Source organism: Ranitomeya variabilis, chromosome 1 (genome assembly GCF_051348905.1).
Source record: "Ranitomeya variabilis isolate aRanVar5 chromosome 1, aRanVar5.hap1, whole genome shotgun sequence".
In the NCBI taxonomy this organism is placed as follows: Eukaryota; Metazoa; Chordata; class Amphibia; order Anura; family Dendrobatidae; genus Ranitomeya; species Ranitomeya variabilis.
The window spans coordinates 826,992,318-827,005,520 of record NC_135232.1 but is presented as its reverse complement, the minus strand read 5'-3'; the positions used below and the strand labels follow the sequence as shown (position 1 = coordinate 827,005,520).

Sequence of the window (13,203 nt, the reverse complement as noted above, 5' to 3'; positions counted from 1 at the left end):
TTGCTGTTTTTGGTAATATTTGCTTGACAAAAAATGAAATAAAAAGTGATCAAAAAGTTGCATATATCCCAAAATCATATTAATAAAACTACAGCTCATTGCACAAAATACAACAGCACCACCCTAATCATATTAACCTGCAGATACAAAATTAACATGTTAATTATACTGTAAAGTGAACTCTATAAAAATAAACAAAAAACTATTTTGGATGTATTGTTTTTTGTTAATGCCACCTACCAATAAATGAATTAATAAATTATCAAAAACCTATATGTACTCAAAAATGGTACCTGCACTCATACACCTCCATTTATAGAAAATACAATTTCAGAATATGGTCACCCAAATAATGTTCTTGTTTTTTTTTGCTATTGTTTTTTTCTGCAAAAGTAACAAAATATTAAAAAATAAAATACGGTATATAAACTAAATATTGTTGTGACTGTATTAATCTGCATAATAAAGATAACATGTCAATTGTACTTAAAGAGGTTGTCCACTACTTTTACATTGATGACCTATCCTTAGGATAGGCACCCTCGCCGATCAGCTGCTATTAGTGACAGCTGTGGCTGCGGATCAGAAATTCTCCCTTGCCGAGCTGCTCCGTCTACTTGTTACTGCATATTTGCCTGGTGGAATATCACTATATAATGTTGTGATTTACTGAGCACTGGTTATACGAGAAAACAGCCCCATTCATTTGAATGGGGCTGAGCTGCAGTTCAAGAATCATCAATATCAAAGTGGTGGAAAATCCCTTTAAATATGCCAGTCTATAGGGTGAACCCTCAAGATGAGTTAGTATGAGGACTTAACAGTTTCAAGCCTAACACTACTAATACTTACATGCCGAAGCCATAGGTTTGTCTCCAGAATTTGGTTAACTTCATCCTTATTTAAAAAAATAAATAAATAAGAAAAAGGAATTTCACATTTAGAAGTGTTAATAACCTGTTTTACAAGATAATACAAAAAAATTAAATATGTCACTATTTTCAATGCTAGAGTCCAATCTCACAATTCAGTAAATTGTGAAAATATTGTTTAAAGGGAAACTATCAGCAGATTTTGCCGCTATAAGATGTGGCCACTGCCTTTCAGGGCTAATCTACAGCATTCTATAATGCTGTAGATAAGCCCTCGGACCGACCTGCAAGTGAACAAAAATAAGTTATATTATACTCACTCGGGGGGCGGTCCGGTCCAATGGGTGTCGCAGGTCCAGGTCCGGCGCCTCTCATCTTCTTTGTGACGCCACCCTCCAGCTTCTTTATTGCTCTCTGGCCTCAGGGCTCCTGCAAAGGTGTACTTCTCTGCCCTGTTGAGTGGAGCTGGGTCGGAATGAGGGTGGAATAGGTCATGGCAATGCCAGCTCGGCTAATTTTTTGATTACCTGTATATTTTTTTGCCACAAACCTTACTAGAGTCATAGCACAGCGAGGTGCATGCGACCAATAGTATTTTGGCGGGACTAACTGAAGGTTAAGAGGCTTACTCACTCGAGCTCATTAAGACCAGCATAAACAATGCCAGTCTGGATGAAGTGGGTCCTTTCTTTTTTTTCCAGAGGGCCAAACGCTGGGAAACAGTGGACACTGCGGACTAAATAATGTCTCCGCTGACATGGAGGAAGCAGTGCACCCCTACAGTCTCTTCCGACCAACCACACCCCCCAAAAAATCAATGCTTTCTCTAACCCATCTAGCAGAAATGTCAAAAATGCGGGGAACTTTTGTTCTGCCAAGGCCATTTGTAAACTTCTAACATCAGTCATGGGTCATAAAAAATTATCAACTTGGAAATGATCCTGCTGTATACAAATAATTAACTCACCCCTAATGTGATGGCTGGAAATGCTTCTCTTTGGTGAGACGTGTGATGCTAGGCAGTATTAATTATGATGCAATTCACAGCTGCTTTTCCATGTTTTTGTCGGTCTGGAGAGCAGTCGATCACAGCAGGAAGGTGTTTAGGGAGCATACAGAACACATTTTGAGATCTGTACATTTAAAAGATATCTTTCTATTTTTGATGCTTGTTAATTTTTTTGACCCATGCCAGTATTTCCTTTGAATCACTTCTGACCATACCAATGTAACTTTTTGAAAATTATTTCCACTCTTCCCTTCTCTCCTTGCACCCCAAAACTAAAAATCATGTTTTATTAACAAGATAAGTTCACCCATTTTGATTTTAAACAAGTCATTACCACCTGCACGTTACCTGCAAACTGCCTGGTGCACTCCACTTCTTTCCAGTTTCTGAAGCATCCAGATGGCCATCTATAGGCCACCCGTCCTGATGTCAGCTCTTTTCTCAGGCTCAGTAAATAAAAGAATGACCAATGACAAAAACAATATTTTTAAAAGCTGAACCTGAAAGACAACTATATGCAGGATGCTAAAATGAAACTTAGAATGTGTACAACCAGCAAAACAAACGGTAAACTAGTATAATAAAACTGGAAACATTCTGATTTCATTCTACCCAGCTGAACTCTGAAGCTTATAAAACCAATTTTCTTAGCCCAGCATTGAAAACAGTGCTAAAATAATATCTAGTGAGCAGAGACTATCTTTATAAAACAACTAAAATATCGCCACTTTCACGAATGGCAACATATTCCCTCACTAGACAAAACCAGGAAACCTGGAATTCGATGCCCTAGCAGGCAGCAATGGTCCCCATCAAAAAATATTTGCATTGGATATCCTAACACAAATTTTAACCATGGTTTGCGCCAATAACACACCATTAGCGATCAACCCTCACTTCTTGGATTTACTAGGTGTAACCAACTCCCTATTATGTAATTCACCAAAGTAAGCAAATGAGAAAGTAGAACAAGACGACCTTCCAACAATCCCTACAAATCACTTCTAAGACAGCTAACAGCTGTCCAATACAAAGGAAACTGGTCACTAGCTGTCCATTATTTTTTCTCCTACCTCCATTCCCTTTATTCCTGTATCATCTATTTAATCATGAAGAGCTTTATAATATTTGTGACCATACATAATTTCAAGAAAAATCCTATACCGAAAAGAGATATCTGTACCTATGAAGCCGATGCACTTAATTCCCCCAAATAAACTAAGAATTGAAATCCCTTAAAGAGCAGCACCTTTTGCGCAATCAAAGCACACATATCAGGCTTTTTCTATGACAAATCCAAAATGTCTCCAACACTGAAGAACAAAACAAGCTGACAAAGTCCTGTTTACCACAAGAATGGTGGGCAATATACTCCCTCAAAGTCTTAAAGAACTGGAGCTCTGAACGGAATGAATCTGAATCTACTCGTTCGTCCTACTATCTTTTCCACAGAGAGTGAAATGCCTGCTTCAAACTTTACTATCTACTCCAAAATGTAGCTAGAAGCCTCAAAATATCAACAGGGTATGAAACCTAACAAGACATGATCAGCTCTATGCCATGACAGTGCTGTGGGTGAAGTCAGTGGAGCAACTGGAACCACTGGCTGTGCCTTGCTTTCTTCAATGTGCTGTGGTGAAACTCACTTGCCAGTCCCCTTGACCTATGCCATCATAATGATCCATGCCAAAATATAATGATCCATGCCATAAATTAAGGCAGTCAAATATCCTTGGCATTGGGCTATCACAGATGAGGAGGCTGACATGTTGGAATCATCAGACAAACTGCTTGAAGACCCTCTGACACCAGGTACCTGTCAAAACGTCTGCAGTGTCCATGATGACCACTTCCTTCAGCTCTCTTGCCACGACAAGCAAAAGCGCCTGCAGCAGAAAAATCTAAAAGGAACTCAGAACCAAAATCATGAACATAACCAGTACAACCTCTCCACCAGACCTTACATGACTAGTGCCTCTCCCGCTGCCCAACTGTCATTAAAATGCCACCCTCACATCTCCTATTTGCTTCTCTTTTTTTGAAAGGTGTTGCCAGCTGCTGCCGATCCTGATGTGCTCTGTTAATTGTTGTCTTATCCATGCCAAAAGTTTTGGGTACAGCTGCAATGGCTAAGATTCCTACACCATCTCACCTTGCCAATTGTAGTGATGAAAGGACAGCACCACTTTGAAACCCAGGGGCCTACCCAGGCTCGTGCATACCACAACAAACCTGACTCCCGATAAACCTTTAGTCTTATGATACAGGGAAGTGTCCTCTGCCTTGAAGGCTGTGCTGGTGATTATGCCATCACAGGATGCTATCACGGGTGCTTCCAATTCATGTGCCCACTGACACCTAGAGGGAATTTACACATACTAGACACTTTCACTGCTGTGCAGCCTTGTCCTGCACCTGTCCCCTGAGAGCTTGAGATCTCCTATTCCCACTCCTTTCACCAAACTGACTTACAACCAGTCACTTTCTGGAGTCCAAGCTCCTTCCTTCCCATACGCATCTGCAGCTATAATTTACATCAATTTCTATATAGTTATAGTAAATTTGTCGGGCAGTGGGTGGCCACATCTGTCCCGCAAAGCACCAACCTCATGTTAGAAAAGTGGCATGAGTGGCAGGAAAAGGGAAAGAATTGTAAATTGTGGTAAAAATACAGTGTGTACCATAGATTGTAACTTTTTTTTAATCACAAAACTGGTCTAGGTGCAGGATATTATTTCCTAAAGGTAATGATTCTAGTGGAGATTTGCGCCTTAGCACTACATCTGATGGTGTATTCCATAACTTTTCATAGTCATGAAATATTTGCCTTTGTATGAAATTATAGGTGTATAAACATATAATATGATCTAACAGGTTACTTTGGTAATATGACGTAAAATTACAGTAGTGTAATATGGTTCTGTGCTTACTGATGTTCCAATTTAAAGTGAGTCTGTTACTTGAAAAAACTATTTACACTTACAAAATAGGGAACTTAGGCCCTATAAAAATCATATATTTGGTGTAATAATAATGTTGCATTTCGTGTGCATAAAAAGCAATTTGTCAATTATTCAAACAAGGGTGATCAATGAGGTGGCCACAAGCGTTACGGTTCCGCTTCTCAATTATTATGCCTGGCTGCCTCCCACTATCTAAATTGACAGCGCTCACTTGGCCAGAATGAGCGTGGCCTAAAATTAAAGCTTCAGTGGGCGAGCACAATGTTAATGCAACACTTTCTCAACTATGCTGTGGCTGCTCAATACAATGATCTTCAATGATCTTCAAATTTATCTCTGATCTTGTACCACCACTGATCTCCAGAATGTAGGCGCTGGATAAAAAGTGTGACATTGCTTTATATCCATTACTGACAACCTGACATAACATTGTAGGCGAAAGGCTATATAAATCAATGTCACTGTGTTATGACAGATCTTCATTACAGTAACCTCTAGGCTGTGTCAAAGGTGTTTAAGTTCTATGCAATCAAATGTGGTCAAGATCACAAACTTTACCATTGCCTTCTTTTTACTGTACTCCTACTCTTATACAGTACATACTGTATATATGGTATACTCAGGATACTCAGGATAGATAGTGTGAGTTATAACTTGGCATGTTAAAGTGTCTATCTTTCCCAATGGTGGGCCCAGACAGAAAAATACCCCTGTGCAAGAACAAAATATGGGCAATTTTCAGCCCAAGAGTGCCTAAAAATGCTAAATTGTACCTGCTTTGGAAGTAAAACTGGCCCCCCTTATCTCTTGGGCACCTGTGCGGCCACAAAGGTTGCACCAATGATGCAGGTGCTTCATACAAAATTAGAATATAATCAAAAAGTTAATTCATTTCAGTTCTTCAATACAAAAAGTGAAACTCATATATTATATAGAGTCATTACAAACAGAGTGATCTATTTCAAGTGTTTATTTCTGTTAATGTTGATGATTATGGTTTGCAGCCAATGAAAACCCAAAAGTCATTATCTCAGTAAATTTGAATACTTTATAACACCAGCTTGAAAAATGATTTTAAAATCTGAATTCTTGGCAAACTGAAATGTATGTTCAGTAAATGCACTCAATATTTGGTTGGGGCTCCTTTTGCATCAATAACTACTGTACATCAATGAGGCAATCAGCCTGTGGCACTGCTGAGGAGTTATGGAAGCCCAGGTTGCTTTGATAGCAGCCTTCAGCTCATCTGCATTGTTGGGTCTGGTGTCTCTCATCTTCTTCTTGACAATGCCCCATAGATTCTCTACGGGGTTAAGGTCAGGGAAGTTTGCTGGCCAATCAAGCACAGTGATACTGTTGTTTTTAAACCAGTTATTGGTACTTTTGGCAGTGTGGACAGGTGCCAAGTCCTGCTGGAGAATGAAATTTACATCTCGAAAAAGCTTGTCGGCAGAGGGAAGCATGAAGTGCTCTAAAATTTCCTGGTAGACAGCTGTGCTGACTTTGGTCTTGATAAAACACAGTTGACCTACACCAGCTGATGACATGGCTCCCCAAACCATCAATGATTGTGGAAACTTCACACTAGACCTCAAGAAGCTTGGATTGTGTGCCTCTCCACTCTTCCTCCAGACTGTGGGACCTTGATTTCCAAATGAAATGCAAAATTTACTTTCATCTGCAAACAACACCTTTGACCACTGAGCAACAGTCCAGTTCTTTTTCTTCTTGGCCCAGGTAAGACGCTTCTAGTGTTGTCTATTGGTCATGAGTGGCTTGAAACAAGGAATGCGACACTTGTAGCCCATGACCTGGATATATCTGTATGTGGTGGCTCTTGAAGCAATGACTCCAGCAGCAGTCCACTCCTTGTGAATCTCCCCCAAATTTTTGAATTGCCTTTTCTAAACAATCCTTTCATTGCTGCTGTTATCCCGGTTGCTTGTGCACCTTTTTCTACCACACTTTTTCCTTCCACTCAACTGTCCATTAATATGCTTTGGATGCAGCACTCTGAACAGACAGCTTATTTAGTAATGACCTTTTGTGGCTTACCCTCCTTGTGGAGTGTGTCAATGTCTGCCTTCTAGACATCTGTCAAGTCAGCAGTCTTCCCCATGATTGAGGAGCCTACTGAAACAGACTAAGGGACCTTTTTAAACGATTAAGAAGCCTTTGCAGGCGTTTTTTGTTAATTATTCTAATTTACTGAGATAATGACTTTTGGGTTTTCATTGGCTGTAAGCCATAACCATCAACATTAACAAAAACAAACACTTGAAATAGATCACTCTGTTTGTAATGACTCTATATAATATATGACTTTCACTTTTTTGTATTGAGGAACTGAAATAAATTAACTTTTTGATGAAATTCTAATTTTATGAGAATCACCTCTATGTCTGCCCCTTATCTTTCCATGTCAGTGCTATATAATATCAGATATTTTATGTTGGGCATTTGTTGATAACCTATATAACGAAGCAAAGAATGGCTAATTCCTTGGAAAATTAGATTTAAGCAGGAATATTTATCAAATTAGGCTGAAACACTGATCTCACAATTATATGCATACACAAGAAAGGATTAGCTTGACCTTGGGATGAAAATCTCTAAAACAAAATATACATGCACAGAAGCTGTATCACAGCCAGCATTATCACACACAGCACTCACATAGCTCACATATTAGACACATACACCACACACAGTGTTTACAACTTAGACCATTATGGTTTGTAATTATTAATATTATTATTTATGTTTAGAGCACCATTGATTCCCTTGTGCTATACATGAGAAGGCGCTACATACAAAATACGGTGAACAAACTAACAATGACGTACTGGTACAGAAAGGAGAGGGCCCTCCCCTTGCTGCCTTAGGCCATGTTCACACTTCGCGGTTTTTACCGCGGATCCGCGGCGATTTTGATGCTGCGGGTCCGCAGCAGTTTCCATAGCGTTTACATTAACATGTAAACCCTATGGAAACCGCAAACCGCAGTGCACATGCTGCGGGAAAAAACGCGCAGAAACGCAGCGGTTTACAACCCGCAGCATGTCACTTCTTTGTGCAGAATCGCTGCGATTCTGCACACATAGAAATGCATTGAACCGCTTACTTCCCGCATGGGGCTGTGCCCACGATGCGGGAAGTAAGCGGATAATGTGCGGTTGCTACCCGGGGTGGAGGAGAGGAGAGTCTCCTCCAGGCCCTGGGAAGCATAAATAGTGTAAAAAAAAAGAATTAAAATAAAAAATGATGCTATACTCACCTCTCAGCGCTGCACGCGGCCGTCCGGTCTGGTTGCTGTGCAAGCAGGACCTGTGGTGACGTCGCGGTCGCATGACCGTGACGTCACGAAGGTCCTTCTCGGCACAGCAAACCGAAGACCGGACCGCCGGGTGCAGCGCCCAGGAGATCCGGACATCGGAGGGTGAGTATAAACCATTTTTTATTATTTTTACCATTACTATTGATGCTGCATATTGCTGCATATGCAGCATCAATAGTGTAGGAGTAATCCCGCAGCGGAAACCGCGGAACAAACCGCGATAAATCTGCAGGGATAACCGCAGCAGTTTTGCCCTGCAGATTTATCAATTCTGCTGCGGGAGAACCCGCAGAGCACGCCGCAGAGTGTGCACATAGCCTTACAGTTTACAGGCTCTACAGTTCACATACTGGATACAAATCGCACGCACTGCTCACATATTAGATGCAAACCATACACACACTGTTAGGTGTTGAGTTCCCGCCACTGCACAGGGGAAAACTTGAACCATGTTCTCTGCGGTCTCCCATTCTTCCTCAGCCGCAGCAGTCCCAGCATCTTGCTCAAGCTGATGCTGCGCGTCTGGTTACTGCTGCTGTCCCATGTCCAGCTATTGTATCCAGCATTGATCAGCGGAGAGCAGATGCTCCAGGGACTAAGTCCTGCTTTTTGTCTACTGAGCATGCCCGTGGGATGACCTCTCATTAGAGGTTGGAGGTCACATGCTCAGGTCCTGAAGCAGATCTGATTGGACCACTGGGAAGGTCCCGGAAGGCTGCAACTATAAACGGTTTGCATGGCCACTTGGCCACGCTCTAGTATAAACTAAAATTGTGTGGATGCGTGTTTGATATCTGGTGAAAGCTCCTAATTATCCTGCTCCCTAGCGTCATTGCATGTGGTGGGGTGTTTGAGCTGACTAGCGCCAGATTGTGCCATCCAGCACTAGGCACGAGAATACTGCGTCAAATAGCAGTGTCAGTCAGGGCGGCGCTGTGCACAATAAGTGCGCTTTCCAGGCCCTAGTTAGGGTGGTTAGTGGCAGTCGTCAGAGCGGCGCTGCACCTAGTGCACTAAATCTATTAGTTTTGTTTCTCCCTGGCACCGCAGTTGCGGCGCCGAGCGCTAGTGGGTCTAGAGGGACTCTACCCTGTGTCCTTGGGGCAGAGTCCTGTGACCTAACACTAGCGTTCACTCTGCGGTATTGCGGCCCTGTGAAGCAACAGGGTTCGCCTCCTTACATACCGAGTGACGTTAACCCGTGTGTATTCACATTATACCGCCATATAGTCCGCCATTACCGAGCAGCAGCTGTCATCTCTGCACGGTGGACCCCAGGCTGCGAACGCACCATATACCTTCCTTTATATTATTTGGTGCGTTCCACCAGCCGTGACACACACTGATGACATATTAGATGCATGCCGTACACACACCGCTCAAATATTAGAGGCAAACCATACACACACTGCTCACATGATAGATGCAAACGCACACACACCGCTCACATATTAGAGGCAAACCATACACTTAGAAAGAAGGAATATAAACCAGCTCACCCGTGATGCATAAACCAAACCTCGGGAGCACGGACCCGCTGTGTCCAAACGTATAAAGTCCAAAAAAGAAGAGAATGTCCAGCTTCACCGAATCCATAAAAAAGAGTTTTCTTTATTCACAAACTTTAAACATAGAGGATACAAACTTCAGCACGAACCATATGGGTAAGAATCTCAACGCGTTTCTGGAGACTAAGCTCCCTTAATCATGGCATGTCATCGTGATTGTCATGATTAAGGGAGCTTAGTCTCCAGAAACGCGTTGAGAATCTTACCCATATGGTTCGTGCTGAAGTTTGTATCCTCTATGTTTAAAGTTTGTGAATAAAGAAAACTCTTTTTTACGGATTCGGTGAAGTTGGACATTCTCTTCTTTTTTGCAAACCACACACACACACCGCTCACATATTAGATGCAAACCGCACAGACACCGCTCGCATATTAGATGCAAACAGTGCACTCACATTAGACTCATACCACACACATCATCATATATTACAGTACACACTCTGCTCACATACTGCATAAAACATACAGCACCCAATTTATTAAGACTGATGCTGCTCACATCAATCTTAATTCCTTAGTGAATTGGGTGCATTTTACAACTACCGTGCTTCAGGGACTGGAGCAATTTCCTGTGTAATTTATACTACTAAAGTGTCGTCAATTTAGTTATTTTTGCCAGGCAGGCTTTGCCACATCCCATCCTAACCTGAGCTACACCCGCTTAGGTGGAACTGATCAGAATTGGGGCAAAACTGGCAAAAGTCACAAAATGTTTGTGCAACTTTAGGTTTGAACAATACATTTTCAACATTTCAAGTTGTTTTATGCATCTGTTTGGTGTCAGTATTAAGAATATTTGGTTAAGGACAGTTTCACACATCTGTGTTTCATGGTCTAAGTTCTGATCACAATATAGAAACTGACTGCAGGTCTCCTGATGCAAACTCGACAGCCTCCTATATGCCTATAAAGCTGTAACGCTCACATCAGGAACGGCGGCCAGTCCAAGCATTTAAGTGTCAAAGGAGTTGTCCCCTTTCAAAAACACTTTTGCCCAAATGTTGTTACCTTAAAAAAAACTACCACTGAGATCAGCGATGGGCTGCAGTGCTGTTGTGTTACATCAGTTACATTAAGTCATAAGTCATAAGTCATTAAGTCAGTTACATTAAGTCATAAGGAAAGACCAGGTGAGAGGAAGTAGAGCTCAGTTTGCTTTTTAAAAAGGTAACTGAACTTATGGGCAAAAGTTTTTTGAAAGGGAACAACCCTTTTAAGTCCCCTATGTTCATTAGAGTTGGCCAAAACAGATAAATATAATTATGTATATTATAGAAACCTTACCATTCAAGTTTATAGCAATATATTAGGCAAATAATGTATACAAGGTGTGCAAATATAGGGGCTTGACTTACCACATTAACAAGTTGAGTTATTGCTACTTCAAAGTGCACCATAACAGGATCAGACACATTTTCAACTGGCCTTATATACTGATTGTAATGCGAGAAGAGCTTATGGAAAAGCCTCTCTTCAATGTTGCTTTGTAAAGAACCTGCAAAAAAAGTGGGGATTTGCATATGAAAACAATGGAGCTTTATTCCTGCAGTCATCCTAGATGCACCCCACTGGCAGCAGATCATCATTAATAAGGCTTCTTGTCCTATGTGATGGACTGAATGACTTTGTGCATCAACTAGCGCTACTGTCAGGCTCTGGCATATCTAAAAGGATTACTGGGAAATGTTTGGGCAGCTACTTTGTACATGGTTGAAATCAGAGCCATGTGCAATAATATTATTATGTTGCGGAAAATAATTCTATACAAGTTTTATTACATCCACATTTCATAATTATTCATTACAGCCAATACTGATTATCCCCTTCAGTTAATCATGTACCATTGTCACAGTGTTACTATGCTGCAGCTCTTTGTGGTCAGTGCCTTTGGTTCTTTTTTATATTGCCTAACAGCTGGCAGGATACTGCCTGTGCAATGGAGGTTAGCACTAATATCATCCATAAATTGTAGTAAGTGTGACCATTTCTGATAAGCACTGTCTGCAGTCATCGCATTTCAAATATGGGTCACATATGATTACTTCCTGGTACATAAAATTAACCCCTTCACCACACAGCCTGTTTTCACCTTAATGACAAGTCCAAATTAATAAATAACATTTCCCACATGTCTACCTTACATCAGCACAATTTTTGAAACATATTTTTTTTTGTTTGGAAGTTATAAGGGTTAAAAGTTGACCAGCGATTTCTAATTTTTCAAACAAAATTTGCAAAACCAATTTTTTTAGGGACCACATCACATCTGAACTGACTTTGAGTGGCCTAAATGACAGAATATATCCAAAAATGAAGAAGCTTATTAACGCTTCAGGTGATTCACAGGAATTTATGGAATGTGGAAAAAAATGAACATTTAACTTTGCCACAAAAATTTTACTTTAGACCCACAATTTTTTATTTTCGCAAGGATAACAGAAAACAAATGGACCCTAAAATTGGGTGTATAATTTCTCCGGAGTACGCTGATACCCCATATGTGGGAGAAAACTACTGTTTGGAAGCATGGCTTGGAAGGGAAGGAGAGCCATTTGTGTAATAATTATAGGGGATAATTCAGGAGACTCTTTGAGTGGAACAAGACAACAGGACACAGTTTTATAAGTGGTAAAGTTTATATTATCACACGGTGATTCAAGCAGGTGCAGAGAGAAACTCAAGTCCACAACACTTGGTGCAAAAAATAAACGCAGCTTAGCAGTCAATAGGAAACTTCAGAGGTAGATGCAAACAAACAGAAAGTCTATGAAGCACAGTTATTTTTGAGGAAACTTGACACGAATAGATCCTTGACTTAGTCCAGACACAGATAGATATGCTATTAGGCAGTTCAAATCATATCTTAGCTCAACCAGGGAGGCCTGGTTAATAGTCTCAGGTTCTTGCAGAGCAGAAACAGCTTACATGTCCAGCAAATGCAGATGGAAGTAACACGAGCAGCAGATGAAGGAGGATTACTGAACACTGGTGTATACAGCAGGAACTCAGAGCAGAGTGGCAGGATCTCCAACACAGGTTCACAGGAGCAGGTACAGGTGCAAGGCCAGGGAGTAATCAGGAGCTGGATGCAAAGCAGAATAATCTAGCACAGACTGAAGGCTGGGGTGGAGTTTTATAGCAGGAAGACAAGTGCAGATGAGACCAAAGATGCCATGTTGGAAAAGGGCAGTAATGCACAAAAGGTAAAAAATGTTCAGAGTCCTGACATTACTCCCTCCTTAGAAGCGGCCTCAGGACGATCCTGGACCTGGTTTCTCAGGGAATCTCTAATGAAAACGAGAAATCTTCTGTTGGGCATTGATGTTTTCCACAGGTTCCCAAGAGTCTTCCTCAGGGGGATATCCCTGCCATCTTATCAGATATTGGAGCCGATTCCTGCGAATCCTGGAATCAATAATTCCTTCCACCACAAATTGTTCTTGCCCATCAATCA

The 13,203-nt window shown here is 41.1% G+C and overlaps 1 protein-coding gene across 1 annotated transcript in view; it reads right to left on the bottom strand.

Moving 5' to 3' along the window:
- Positions 1–13,203, bottom strand: part of CHRNA6 (cholinergic receptor nicotinic alpha 6 subunit) — a 48,891-nt gene that overhangs the window by 16,815 nt on the left and 18,873 nt on the right. Inside the window, exons 2-3 of the mRNA XM_077275529.1 lie at positions 11,105–11,244; positions 853–897 (exon numbers count right to left, since the gene is read on the bottom strand). Coding sequence (XP_077131644.1) covers positions 853–897; positions 11,105–11,244 — 185 coding nt within the window. The remainder of the gene's footprint in view (positions 1–852; positions 898–11,104; positions 11,245–13,203) is intronic.